Consider the following 14962-nt stretch of genomic DNA (forward strand, 5'->3'; position numbering starts at 1 on the left):
TGACTTTTCTCCCTCCCGGGATCTCTGGTAGCTCCCTGCATTTCCCCTGCTACTTCTGAGGGTCGGGCACACTTCCTATCAGTGGGCAGTAGGGGTGGGAGTGTTGAGGCCAGTGTGGCCCAAGGCAGAGAGGCCTACCCTGGGATGGAGTTCAAGACTGTCTGGGGCCCTGCCTGCACCCCATTCACACACCCCGCCCCCTTGCAGTGCGCGGCGCCTGGTCCTGCTGGACCCCGTGGTCCCCGTGCTCTGCCTCCTGCGGTGGGGGCCACTATCAACGCACACGCTCCTGCACCAGCCCAGCACCCTCCCCTGGTGAGGACATCTGTCTCGGGCTGCACACGGAGGAGGCGCTGTGTGCTACCCAGGCCTGCCCAGGTAATAGGTGTGTCCAGCCCGGGACCAGGAGCACCAGGAAGCCCCCTGACCGCCCAGCTGGGAGTCCTAACCTGCTCCCAACCTACAACCCACAGAAGGCTGGTCGCCATGGTCCGAGTGGAGCGCGTGCACTGAGGACGGTGCCCAGGGCCGCAGCCGGCGATGTGAGGAGCTGGTCCCGGGGCCCAGCTCCTGTCCTGGAAACAGCAGCCAGAGCCGCCCCTGCTCCTACAGCGAGATTCCCGGTAGGTCCTCTTGCAGCACCTTCCCACCATCCCTTTGCGCTCTGAGCCCCCAGCCTCCTTCCCTTCTGAAGCCTAGGGTTGAGGGGCAGGGTGGGAAATGCCAAGAGAGAGCTCAGGTCCTTACCTCCACACACGCGCTGGGGCCTCTTGCCGCTCCTCATCCAGCGAAGGCGCTAACCCTTCTTAGAGGTGGGGTCTGAGCAGAGCAGGGCTGTTAACCTTGTTTTCTTCCACGGGCCCCTTTGCTAGTCAGGTGAAAACCACGGACCTCTTCTTAGAATGTAGTGGAAAGTAGTTTTATTTAAGACACTCAGCATCGGTGGTTAGAGAAAATAAATTGATTTTTTTCAATTCAAGCTTGCGGACCCCCTGAAATCTTTGGTCTGTGGACCCCTGGTTAAGAACCCCTGAGGAGGCAAAGGGGAGTGAAGGCCCCAGGTCCAGTCCCACAGCTCAGTGCTGATGCAGGGGTGCTCCCAGAGACACTCTGCCCCGGAGGGAACCCTCTCCTCTCCTCTCGCCCTAACCCCTCCTGGCTTGTCTTCTTGCAGTGATCCTGCCTGCCTCCAGTGTGGAGGAGGCCACCGCCTGTGGAGGTAAGAGGAACCGGTCCCCGCCTCATGACACCTTCCTTCTCCTCCTCCTCAAGGAGGATGCCCTCCCACCCCAAGGAAACTGGATTCTCCCCACCTCCTGTTCCTGACAACCAATCCTTATTTGGGGTCCTTCCACTGCTTTGAAGCTGAGGGTGTGTAGGGGGGTGGCCAGGGCAGTTCTGTCCATGCCCCCCACCTGGGAGGCGGTCATAAAGTCCATAGCCAAGGGCGGGTAACCTGACTCCGGACCCTCAGGTTGCCATCTCTGTCTTGTGAGAGAGTTCCCCGTGAAAGGCTACCCAGCCTCTCTGTTTCCTCTGGCTCTGGTGTCAAAGCCCTTTCCCTTCCGTCGCAGAGCCTCTTATTGTTGATTTTGCTTTTCCTATCCCGAAAGCCCCTAGGGAGCTCCTTCTCGCAGTGAACCACTCCTCACCAACTGCCTCTCGTCTCCCAGGGTTCAGTCTCATCCACCTGGTAGCCACGGGTGTCTCCTGCTTCCTGGGCTCCGGGCTCCTGACCTTGGCGGTATACCTATCTTGCCAGCACTGCCAGCGCCAGTCCCAGGAGTCCACACTCGTCCATCCCGCCACCCCCAACCACCTGCACTATAAGGGTGGGGGCACCCCCAAGAACGAGAAGTACACACCCATGGAGTTCAAGGTGGGAGCCCTTTGACCTCCAGCCTGGCCAAGGAGCAAAGGGCAGGCCGGAGGGCTGGGCGAAGGGGACAACGGTTCTGACCTGCAGTTGGGCACAGCTGGGCGGGCACGCGGGCGGGAGCGCGGAGGTGTGAGTGGAGCGCTGTATCGGCTGGCAGAATGTCGCCTCACTGCCTGGCTTCTGGACTCCTTGGCCTGGCCCCTTGCCCCACCTCTCCCCTCACTCCTTCCTCTGTGCTTCCCTCCTCCCACAGACCCTGAACAAGAACAACCTGATCCCCGACGACAGAGCCAACTTCTACCCACTGCAGCAGACCAACGTGTACACGACCACTTACTACCCCAGCCCCCTGAACAAGCACAGCTTCCGGCCCGAGCCCTCCCCTGGACAACGGTGTTTCCCCAACAGCTGATACCAATACCCTGGGGACTTGAGCTCCTTGCCTTCCTAAGGCACAGGGCAGGTGAAGACGGGACAGTGGAGCCAGTTTGGTTTTCTCCCTCCACCCTAGGTCAAGAACCTAGTGTGGGTCCCACCTGGCTTCAAAGAGTTCTGGCTGGCGGTGACCATGGGGGAGAGGACTGGCTTCAGGCTGGCATCAGCCTGCAGTTTCAGCTCAGCCCAGGTCTCTCATGGCCTCCTGTGACCCAACATCATGCAAACCCACTCCCCTGCCATGTCTGGGCAGCGGACCTCCTGGGCATGTGAGGAATTGGAGAGTGGAGATGGCAGGAGGGCAAGCTTTTGAGATTGGTGTTGGAACTGACTTCCTGTGGCCATCACGAGCCAATACCCCTCTCTGGCTGGCCCCAAGAAGGGCCTGGGCTACATGGAAAGGAACTAATCCAATGGTCCCAGTACCTCTGGATTCTCTGCCCAGGGCTGGGCCATCATGGTGCTGCCCCAGTGTGACGTAGGGGACAAAGGTCTGCCCAGGTTGTCCACTTCTGCCAAGCAGTCTGCACTTTGCCCAGGGACACCCCTCCGGTCAGAGACAGTGAGGACTTGGAAACTGGCAGCTGATGTTTGCTGAGAAGCTCTTTAATTGGGGCTCACCCAGGCTTCAGCCTTACCTTCTTCAGAATGCACGAAAGGTGGCCCAAGGAGAAAGGGAAGCTCGAGACTCTAGGAGGCAGGAGTCCAATATCTGTATGACTCTGGAGACTGTCTTCCAGGTGCTGCTCTACAGAGTTGTTGGCTGAGACTTGCTTGGGAGTCTGCTGGCCCCTCATCTGTTCAGGAACATACACACACACACAATCACCATCTGCTACAGCATCGAAAAGGTGTTGGGCTGTGGCATTATTAATTAAAGATGATATCCAGTCTCCAAATGTAACTTTGTCTTTGTGTGTATGTGTGTGGGCTCCTCTTGGCAAGATATATTCAGTCAGAGCAGTGCCCTGGGGTAGCAGATGGTCTTCTTGGGGTGGCGGAAATGACCTGAGTTCGACTTTAATAGTGGCTGTCTTTCCATTTGTGGGTGTATGTACACACACACACACACACACAAACACAATGCCCTAAACCATTTTTTGGAAAAGAGTTTGGGGATATACAAATTTATAAGACACAAGATACACAGAAGGCAATGGAATGGGAGATTTCTGCCTGTTCCTTTGTTAGCCCTGCCAGGCAACAGCTCCAGTTCCAGGGTGGAAATGTCCATATGTGAGTCTAGCAGGGGAGAACTGATGAGGGTTATTCTATGAGGTATTTACAATACTGAGTTAATAAAAACGAAATCGACTGAGAAATGAATAAACCTCTGAGGTGGAGGGAAGCCCAATATAGTTTATTCTGGATTGAAAAAAAAAATCTCAAATACTTCAGACCACCTATTCAATGCTACCATTTTGGGTGGAATTGATGGACATGTTAAATTTAGAGAGCAATTTCCCAACTTAATTCGCTGGATAAATTCTCATAGGATTCCCAGCAAAATCTAATTATAGGTCAGGCTATAAAAGCTTGCAGCCTCTAGTGGTGGAGGAGGCAGAAGCTCTCCTGGAGTGGAGGAGGAGTGCTTGAAGCTTGAAGGAGCATGAAAGGGAAGAGGTAAAGAGCATCTCTGGACCCCATATCCTGGACTGCTTGGTGCTCACCTGCAATGGCTGACATTTTGGCAGTTTTCTCAAGCTAACGTGGAGCCCAATCAGAGAGGGCTCCAACACGCAGGCCCAGGAAGCAAATGTGTATTTCTGCAGCTTTGGGTTTCCTGAATGGATAACAGTTAGTTCTAAAAGTCCTGAGCTTGTGAGTTTGTGGGAAACGTGTTAGATCCTGAGGTCTCAGATTTCCTTGGACCTGGTAGAGTCTGTGAAGTTCAAGAACATTCCAGAGCCCAGGGTACCTGCCTCAGAAAGGCCACTCATGAGTGTCCAAGTGAAGGGGCTGGTCAGGTCTGTCAGAAGAAGTTATGGAGAATAATGACCACTCCCTAGTAACTGGAATGTCACCCATGGCAATGGAAACCCATGCATGCTGGTGCAGCAACAAACTGAATTTTCTTCTTCTAAAAACTCTTGTGGGGGGAGTGGATGTGGTTCAAGCAATTGGGCGCCCACCTCCCACATGGGAGGTCCCAGGGTCGGTTCCTGGTGCTTCCTAAAGAAGATGAGCAGACAATGAGCAGACAGACAAAGGAGCTATCTCGGGGGAGGGGGGAGGGGGTGGATTTAAAAAATAAAATGCACTTTAAAAAAAGAAAATGTGTGGCCTTGGAGGCAGGAACTTTTGGAATGGCACGACGTTATATACACTGCCTAGAGATGATCTAGCATAGTTGAGAAAAGCTCCTTGATACCTACCCCTGGCCTGGAAATGAGGAACCCAGGAATGAATCTCCTTGACCAGAAGGGTGCCAGGGAGCTGAGGAATGGAGGATAACGGCTTTGTAGGCCCAGGTGGCTCCGCAAGAGAGGAAGGGAGATGCAGGGTTGGCTGCTCCAGGCCTTCTAGGTCCCCATATTTTCAAATAACTTTTATTGTATCTGTGTATGTGTATGGTGTGTGCAATTTATTATTATTATTATTATTTTTTAAAGATTTATTTATTTATTTAATGTCCCCCCCTCCCCTGGTTGTCTGTTCTTGGTGTCTATTTGCTGCGTCTTGTTTCTTTGTCCGCTTCTGTTGTCGTCAACGGCACGGGAAGTGTGGGCGGCGCCATTCCTGGGCAGGCTGCTCTCTCCTTTCACGCTGGGCAGCTTTCCTCACGGGCGCACTCCTTGCGCGTGGGACTCCCCCACGCGGGGGACACCCTTGCGTGGCACGGCACTCCTTGCGTGCATCAGCACTGCACGTGGCCAGTTCCACACGGGTCAAGGAGGCCCGGGGCTTGAACCGCGGACCTCCCATATGGTAGACGGACGCCCTAACCACTGGGCCAAAGTCCGTTTCCCCAATTTATTATTATTAAAGTAATAAATACTCATGTTCATTTCAGGAATTTAGAGGATATAGGAAACCAGAAATAGAATCAAAGTTATATATTTTTAAAAGATTTATTTATTTCTCTCCCCTCCCCCTCCCCCAATGTCTGCTCTCTCTGTCCTATTGCTGTGTGTTCTTCTGTGTCCACTTGCATTATCTGGCGGCACTGGGAAATTCTGTCTCATTTTTGTTGTATCATCTTGTTGCGTCAGCTCTCTGTGTGTGTGGTGCCACTCCTGGGAGGGCTGTGCCTTTTTCACACTGGGCGGCTCTCTTTGTGGGGCACACTCCTTGCACGTGGGGCACCCCTACATGGGGGAACCCTTGAATGGCACAGCACTCTTTGCGGCAGCACTGCATGTGGGCCAGCTCACCACATGGGCCAGGAGGCCCTGGGTATCGAACCCTGGACCTTCCATATGGTAGACAGATGCTCTATAAGTTGAGCCACGTCTGCTTCCCTCAAAGTTATATTAAAGCCAAGATGGAGACTTCTGGTTTTAAAATGATGGCATGAAGACATTTCTGCTCTCCTCCTTCACTATCACACCCAAAGCTAAAAGAACAAAAAGTAAAAGCTCTATCACTGTTTTCAATAAGACAAGGATGTATCTGTAATCTCAAACCACAATACATTAAGACAGAAAACATGAAGGAACAGCAAATGATCTAGTAGAGTGGATGTGAGTCAAACCTAAGTACCCACACAGGGCACGACTGCATATAGCAATTTCAGAAGAAATCAGAAATTGGAGGAAGCAGAGTTGAGGGAAGGTGAGATTAAGATGGGCTGTAAAGAAGAGAGGAAAAAAGAGCTGTGTGTACATTTCAGCTAAGCCCTCAGGTTCTTCAGAATCAGCCCTTACAGGCACACCTCCCCTCCTCCATACGAACATGAGGCAATAGATCTGTTCCTTCGAGGAACGGGTCCAGAAAGACCCGACATGGAGGGAAGTGTGTATTAAGAGGCTATTTGGGTAAACAGGTTAAGTGACAATCTGTATCATTAGCAATGGGATTCACAAGTTGCCCTTTCCAGCTAACTCCAAGAGCCTAGCAACCAGACTTCTACTTCTCCAGGCAAGATATTAGAAGATGATTCCTCAAAGAAACCAAACCAATCCAGGAAGACTTCTAGATTCTGAAAGAATAAACCAGCTGGCCACCTGTGCAGTGGTCCTACAGCAAAGCATAGTCACTAACCACCTGTGCCTATGTACACAGAGCATGCAGTCGGCCTTTTAATGCTTCACTCAGACATGGGGTCTGGGGAAGGTCCAACATGAAAAAGAGACCAGAACAAATCAACAGGTAAAGAGGAAATCAGTGACAACAGAGATAAAATATAGAGAAGTACGCTTCAAAGACACCATCATTCTTCAAAGATAGGTGAAGATACTGCATTCATGAAAAAAATAACAATGCAATAAAAAGGACAAATGAAAGCTCTTAGAAATAAAAAATATGACAGCATAAAAATTAGTAGAAGTGTTAAAAGATAAAGTCAAGGAGATTTTCCAGAAAATTGAACAAAAAGAGTTGAAACTGAGAAAAAAATAAGAAAATTAAGGATTAATTCAGGAGGTCTAGCAGCTTATTAGTAAACTCAGAGGAGAAAATTATCAAAGAAAAAAAAAGGAACATTTGCCAAAACCAAAGGACTGGGTCGTCTGATAAAAGGGCCCACCTAATATCTAGCATCATGAATGAAAAAGATCTACACCGTGGCAGGTAATTGGGGCATTTCAAAATACAAAACTTGAAGACGAGACTCCCCAAAACAACTGAAAACAAAATTAGGAACATGAATGGCATCAAACCTATTACTAACAAGATTTGAAAATGTCCTCAAAACCTTGAAGTGAATATGATGTTTAGTTGCAAATTTTATTTCCAGCCAAATTCTCAGTCATATGAAGGTAGATTAAAGATATTTTCAGATATGCAAAGTCTCCAACAACAAAAACGTTCATATGTGCCCTTTTTTACATAAAGAAAATATGAATCCAGAAAAAAAGGGGGAATCTCACACAGGAAGGGGATAAAGAGAAGTTTCAGGCTGACAGCTGAGAAACACACCTAGGAAGCAATCAACCCAGATTAGTGTAGGACGAGAGCATATACCCGGAGGGATTTCCAGGGAAAAATGGAACCCACAGATGTCTGGCAAGATTTTGTAGAATATTGTACTAAAAATTATTGTACAAAATGGTTGGGGTTGTGTGGAAGGACTTAAATTTGGGTTCAGAGAAAACAAGGCAATAAATAATAGGTAATTTTTTTGTCCTTATTGCATCATTTTGTAAAACTTTTATAAGAAAAAACACACAGATACAGAAAAACTACACCAAAATTATAGCTTAGTGCCTATAAGGTAAACACCATTGTAATGACCACCCAAGTCAAGAAACAGTTTTGACAACCATCCCCAGAATCCCCTGCTTGTACTCCAACTCTGCCACAGCCCCCTCCCTCACAGAGGAAGGTAAATTTAACATCAGGAAGAACAAGAGCATACAAGGAAGGAAATGTAAGCATTGTTTACCACTTGGGTCAACCATGAGCTTATTTTTATAATCATAATAAGTAAGTATAAAATTGTATAGGAATTTAGTCATAACTTTTAATAAAGCCATATTACAATTTTTTAAATCAGGGGGGAGACATCACCAGAGATGCAAGGCATGAGGTTTTGGTGCCAACTGAATATTGGGGTAAATATTGGAAGAGAAAGGAATAAAAACTTCTTCGATGTAAATTTTTCCTAATTATAGCCATGATGCATGTTCATTAAATAAATTTTGGAAAAGCGAAAATCAAACAAAAAACTGAGAAAGAAAATATGAATGCCCTAAAATCCAAACACCATCATTTTAATATGTCCTCTTCCAGGCATTTTTCTATGGCTAAGTGTGGGTTTCAGAGTGTTTCATAAAATCAACACATAATATGTAATATGGGTTTAATTCCTATTTTAACACTTAGTATATCATTTTTTTCCCACATTGTTAAAAACTCTTCTGTAAGCTTCAGGGCTCTTTCTCTGTGGTGTCCAGGAATTGGGTCAGGGAGGAAAGAGATGGCCTTGTTGCTAGAGCACCTCAGATAACAAATTGCACCTTCTCCCACCGCAAACCAGAAAAAGTTCATATTTTTTAAAGCATTTCTGTCCAGGCACATATATTTCATTTAATCCTAAAAACAAACTCAATTTTTCCTCCAGTGTTCAGAAAGGTACATAAATGAGCACAGATTTGTTAAATGACATGACCAAGTTCTCCTTGTTAATGAAGGAATTTTAGAAAAAATGCTTATTTATATTCATAACTCATAAAAGTAAACCCCGTATTCTTTTTTTATCTTTAGCTTTGACATAGTACCTTCTTTGCTTTTGCTACAAAAATATTACAATATTACTGTTAACTGTAGTCTGTAAAATTCATTAGTTGTATTTTTCCCGTGAATCACCAGATTCTTAACATCTTGTAGTAGAAGAACATTCTTACATTTAAATTTTTAACCATGATCCTCATCTACCACTAAAATCACTATGTTATACGGTCCCTAGATTATCCTCTAGCTGTCTTTTCATTAAAATTAACCTCCCTAATCCAGTATAGGACTGATACTACTGACTTTGGGGGTTGGGTAATTTTCAGTTGTTGGGGGCTATTCTCGGCATTTTGGACGTTAAGCAGCATCCCTGGACGCTGCACCACCAGGTGTGACAATGAAAAATATCTCCAGACATTGCCCAGCGGCCCCTGGGTGGGGGTGGGGCTGTGGGCAGAACTGCTGCTGGTTGAGAACCACTGATGTAGACGATCCTTCCAGTAATCTGGCTTTCAGTTTTTCAACTCTTCTATTTCAATGACTTTTTCCTCCACTGGACCTCAGCCTCCAGCTTGTCATTTCCAAAACCTACATCCCCTTCCATATTCTCAAATACCCTGTCACCAACAAACACTTCTCTGCTTTCCACACACTCCATTTGATATCCCAATTCAGCCATCCTCAGCCCTGCCAAGGCCTGTAATCCATTGATTGTTCCTCCTTACCCTGTCCCTCACCCACTTTAGATCTCACAAGCTATCGTTACAATGCCTCCTTGCTGTGTATCCTCAGCTCTCTGTGACTCTCCCTTGTTAGACTCACCTGGCCAAACCCAACCTGGTTAAAACCACCCTCTGCCTATTTCTCACCCTCACCTGTGGTGTGCCACACCCAGCCACACAGATTGGACCTCCTCGTTATCCCTTTTCCCCCCTTTATTAAAGAAGTTATGCATCTACAGAGCAATCATACAAAAAGTACAGATTCTCCATATAGCACCCCACCACCAACACCTTGCGTTGGTGTAGAACATTTGTTATAATTAATGACAGCACATTTTCATAATTGTACTATTTTTTTAAAAGATTTATTTATTTTATTTCTCTCCCTTTCCACCCCCCGCCGCCTGCCCCAGTTGTCTGTTCTCTGTGTCTATCTGCTGTGTATTCTTCTTTGTCAGCTTCTGTTGTCAGCAGCATGGGAATCTGTGTTTCTTTTTGTTGCGTCATCTTGTTGTGTCACCTCTCCGTGTGGGCAGCGCCATTCCTGGGCAGACTGCACTTTCTTTCGTGCTGGGCAGCTCTCCTTATGGGGTGCACTCCTTGCGCGTGGGGCTCCCCTACGCGGGGAACACCCCTGCGTGGCAGGGCACTCCTTGCACGCATCAGCACTGCACATGGGCCAGCTGCACACGGGTCAAGGAGGCCCGGGGTTTGAACTGCAAACCTCCCATGTGGTAGGCGGATGCCCTAACCCCTGGGCCAAGTCCAATTCCCTATAATTGTACTATTAATTACAGTCTCATGGTTTAATTTAGGATTCACTGTGTAGTTCCACGGATTATAGATTTTTAAAAATAAAATTTTATTAAAGTATACCATTCATACAAGAACATACCTAAACAATAACTGTATAGTAAAAGTTGTGAACTAACAAAACACACACATATCATCATACAAGGCTTCCATACATTGCCCCATTACCAATACCTTGCACTGTTGTAAAACATTTGTTACAAACTATGAAAGAGCATCATCAAACTATTACTACTAACTATAGCCTATAACTTACATTGGGTGTATTTTCCCCCAACCCACCAGATTATTAACACCCTGTATTAGCATTATACATTTGTTATAATTCATGAGAGAACATTCTCATATTTGTCCTGTTAACCATAGTACATCTTCTACCACGGGATTCCCTGTGTTACACATCCCCATGTTTTGTACAATCCATTCCAAGTGTTCTCTCAGTGTTTCATTTTCATCACAGAGCTGTGCTGTCATCACCTCAGTCCATTTCAGAACCTTTTCATTCTCCAAAAGGAAAAATCCCATACCTCCTTATACCCCCACTGTTGTCTCTTAGAATTGATATAATCTTCTTCGATATTGATGCAAAAATGTTATAATATTACTGTTAATTAACACCCATAAGTTACATTAGTTGTAATTTTCCCATGTATCACCATATTCTTAAAAGTTTGTAAAAGAAGAACATTCTTATATTTATACTATTAACCATAATCTTCACACAGCACTGAAGTCACTATTATGCAGTTCCTAGATTACTCTCTAACTTCCTTTCAATTGACATTTATGTCCATAGACTTTTGGCTGTAAGTGTTAAGAAAGTACTGCTTACCATAAGACCTTGAACATGTTTCCTACATTTTCTTTTAGGAGTTTTATTGTTGTAGCTTTCATATTTAGGTTCTTGATCCAATTTTTGTATAAGGTGTGAGATCGGAGTCCTCCTTCTTTCTTTTCGACAAGGATATCCACCTCTCCCAGCGTCATTTGTTAAATAGACTGCTCTGGCTCAATTGGGTGGGTTTGACAGCATTCTCAAAATCACATGACAGCAGATGTGAGAGTTCATTTCTGAGTTCTCAATTCGGTTCCATTGGTCAGTATGTCTATCTTTATGCCAGTACCATGCTGGGTTTTTGTTTTTGTTTTTGTTTTTTCGTTTTCAACACTGTAGCAAAGTAATATGCTTTAAAGAGTCAAGGAAAGTCTTTCAACTTCATTTATTTTAAAGACATTTTTGGCTATTCAGGGCCCCTTATTCTTCCAAATAAAATTGATAATTGGCTTTTCCATTTATGCAAAAATGGCTATTGGGATTTTTACTGGCATTGCACTGAATCTGTAGATCAGTTTGGGTAGAATTGGCACCTTAATGAGCACAGAATGCCCTTCCATTTATTTAGGTCTTCTTTGGTTTCTTTCAGGTTGTATAGTTTTCTGAATACAGGTCTTTTGTGTCCTTGGTTAAGTTGATAACTAAATATTTGATTCTTTCAGTTGCTATTAAAAATGGAATTTTTATTCTGATTTCCACCTCAGATTGCTCATCAATAGTGAACAGAAACGTTACTGATTTTGGGGTCTTAATCTTGTATCCTGCCACTTTGCTGAACTCGTCCATTAGTTCTAGTAGCTTTGTTGGGGATTTTTCAGGATTTTCTAGATATAGGATCATATCATTAGCAAATAGTGTAAGTTTTACTTCTTCCTTTCCTATTTGGGTACCTTTTATTTTTTAAATTTACCTAATTGCTCTAGCTAGAAGGTCTAGCACAATATTGAATTGTAGTGGAAACGTGGATATCCTTGTCTTGTTCCCGATCTCAGCAGGAAAGCTTTCAGTCTTTCACTTTTGAGTACAATGCTAGCTGTGAGTTTTTCATATATGCACTTTATCATGTTAAGAAGGCATCCTTCTCTTCCTATCTTTTGGAATTTTTTTTTTTAATCAAGAAAGGATGCAGTGTTTTGTCAAATGCCTTTTCTGTATCCAGAGAGAGAATCATTTTTCTTCTTCAGTTTATTAATGTGGTTTTTTACACTAATTGATTTTCTTATGTTGAACCACTCTTACATAAATTGGATAAAACCCACTTGATCATGCTGTATAATTCTTTCAATGTGCTTTTGAATTGGTTTGCAAATATTTGGTTGAGGATTTTCCCACCTATAATCATTAGCAAAATTGGTCTGTAATTTTCTTTTTTCATGGTATCTTTATCTGGTTTTGGAATTAGCGTGATGTTCACTTCATACAATGAATTTGGCAGTGTTCCTTCCTGCTCAATTTTTTTGGAAGAACTTTGGGAGGTTTTTGATGACTGTTTCCATTTTTTAATTTGTGACTGATTTGTTGAATTCTCTTTCTTCTAGGGCCATTGTAAGTTTTTATATGTTTCTGGGAATTTGCCATTTTGTCTACATTGTCTAGTTTGTTGGCAACAGTTGTTTAGAGTATTGTCTTATGAGCTTTCTTACTTCTGCAGGATCAGTGATAATGCCCACCTCACATTTCTATTTTATTTATTTGCATCTTCTCTATTTTTTTCTTAGTTTAGTCTAGCTAAAGATTTTGTTGATCTTCTCAAAGAACAAATTTTGGTTTTGTTGATTCTGTCTCTCTCTCTCATTTTTAGGAGGTATCAGGGATTGAACCCAGGACTTTGTACATGGGAAGCAGGTGCTCAACCACTTGAGCTACATCCACTCCCCTGTCTATTGTTTTGTTGTTGTTGTTCTCAATTTCATTTATTTCTGCTTTGGTCTTTATTATTTCTTTCCTATGGCTTGCTTTGGCATTAGTTTACTGTTCTTTTTCTAGTTCCTCCAGGTGTTTAGTTAGGCCTTCAATTTTAGTTCTTTCTTATTCTTTAAGCTTTGAGTGCTATGAATTTCCCTCTCAGTACTGCCTTTACAATATCCCATATGTTTTTGGTTTTTTTTAAAGATTTATTTATTTTTTTATTTATTTAATTCCCCTCCCCTGCCCTGGTTGTCTGTTTTCTGTGTCTTTTTGCTGCGTCTTGTTTCTTTGTCCGCTTCTGTTGTCGTCAGCGGCACGGGAAGTGTGGGCGGCGCCATTCCTGGGCAGGCTGCTCTTTCTTTTCACGCTGGGCGGCTTTCCTCATGGGTGCACTCCTTGCGCGTGGGGCTCCCCTTCGCGGGGGACACCCCTGCATGGCGCGGCCCTCCTTGTGCGCATCAGCACTGCGCATGGGCCAGCTCCACACGGGTCAAGGAGGCCCGGGGTTTGAACCGTGGGCCTCCCATGTGGTAGACAGACGCCCTAACCACTGGGCCAAAGTCCGTTTCCCATCCCATATGTTTTGATATGTTGTGTTCTCATTTTCAATAGCCTCAAGATCTTTACTGATTTCTCTTGCAATTTCTTCTTTGACCTATTGATTATTTAAGAATATGTTGTTTAATCTCCATATATTTGTGAATTTTTCCTTTTTCTGTCCATTATTGATTTCTGGCTTCATTCCTGTATGATCAGAGAAAGTATTTCATATAATTTTAATTTTAATCTTTTTAAATTTATTGAGACCTGTCTTGTGATTCAGCAAATGTTTTATCCTGGAGGAGAATCCATGAACACTTGAAAAGAATGTATATCTTGCTGTTTTGGGGTGTAATACTCTATATCTATTAGATCTAGCTCATTCATCATATTATTCAAGCTCTCTGTTTCCTTACTTATCCTCTCTCCTGATGTTCTATCCAATCCTGAGAGTGGTACATTGAAATTTCCAACTAGTATTGTAGAGACATCTATTTCTCCCTTCAGTTTTGCCAGTGGTGCTTCAGGTATCTTGGGGCACCAGATTAGGTGCATAAACATTTATTATAGTTATTTCTTCTTGGTGAATTGCCCCTTTTATTAAAATATAATGACCCCCTTTATCTCTTATAACAGTTCTGCATTTAAAATCTATTTGGTCTGATCATAGTATTGGTACTCCAGAACTTTTTTGATTACTATTTGAGTGGAATATCTTTTTCCAATCTTTCACTTTCATCCTGGTTGTGTCCTTATGTCTGAGGTGAATCTCTTGTAGACAGCATATAGATGGTTCATATTTTTTTAATCCATTCTGTCAGTCTATGTCTTTTGATTGGGGAAGTCAATTCATTAACATTCAATATTAGTATCGTAAAGGCATTGCTTATTTCATCCATTTTATCCTTTGGGTTTCCTTTGTCATATCTTACAATTGTCTGCCTTTTAACCCTTTAATTACCCTTCCTAATAATCTTCATTCCTTCACTCTTCTCCAAGTCTCTTGCCCTTGTTTTTTCCTTTCAGGCTGCAGCCCTCCCTTTATTTTTATTTTTTATTTTTTATTTTTTTTTAAAGATTCATTTTTATTTTATTTAATTCCCCTCCCCTCCCCCGGTTGTCTGTTTTCTGTGTCTTTTTGCTGTGTCTTGTTTCTTTGTCCGCTTCTGTTGTCGTCAGTGGCACGGGAAGTGTGGGCGGCGCCATTCCTCGGCAGGCTGCTCCCTCCTTCGCGCTGGGTGGCTCTCCTTATGGGTGCACTCCTTGTACGTGGGGCTCCCCTACGCGGGGGACACCCCTGTGTGGCAGGGCACTCCTTGCGTGCATCAGCATTGCACATGGGCCAGCTCCACATGGGTCAAGGAGGCCCTGGGCTTGAACCGCGGACCTCCCATGTGGTAGACGGACGCCCTAACCACTGGGCCAAAGTCCGTTTCTCCCTTCCTTTAGAATGTCTTGTAATTCTGGTCTTTTAGTAACATAAACTCTCAATTTTTG

General features: G+C 44.5%; 1 protein-coding gene across 7 annotated transcripts in view; it reads left to right on the forward strand.

Annotated features, from left to right (window-relative positions):
* The window catches only part of SEMA5B (semaphorin 5B), a 133073-nt gene extending 129855 nt beyond the window's left edge, over positions 1-3218 (forward strand). For all 7 annotated transcript variants that reach the window (XM_058295682.1, XM_071214741.1, XM_071214743.1 and 4 more), the window contains 5 exons: positions 208-378; positions 474-623; positions 1175-1219; positions 1674-1879; positions 2133-3218. In XM_058295682.1, the coding sequence (XP_058151665.1) occupies positions 208-378; positions 474-623; positions 1175-1219; positions 1674-1879; positions 2133-2291 (731 nt within the window). In that variant the 3' untranslated portion in view covers positions 2292-3218. The remainder of the gene's footprint in view (positions 1-207; positions 379-473; positions 624-1174; positions 1220-1673; positions 1880-2132) is intronic.
* The last annotated feature ends 11744 nt before the right edge of the window (positions 3219-14962 follow it).

Source organism: Dasypus novemcinctus, chromosome 4 (assembly GCF_030445035.2).
Source record: "Dasypus novemcinctus isolate mDasNov1 chromosome 4, mDasNov1.1.hap2, whole genome shotgun sequence".
Lineage (NCBI taxonomy): Eukaryota > Metazoa > Chordata > Mammalia > Cingulata > Dasypodidae > Dasypus > Dasypus novemcinctus.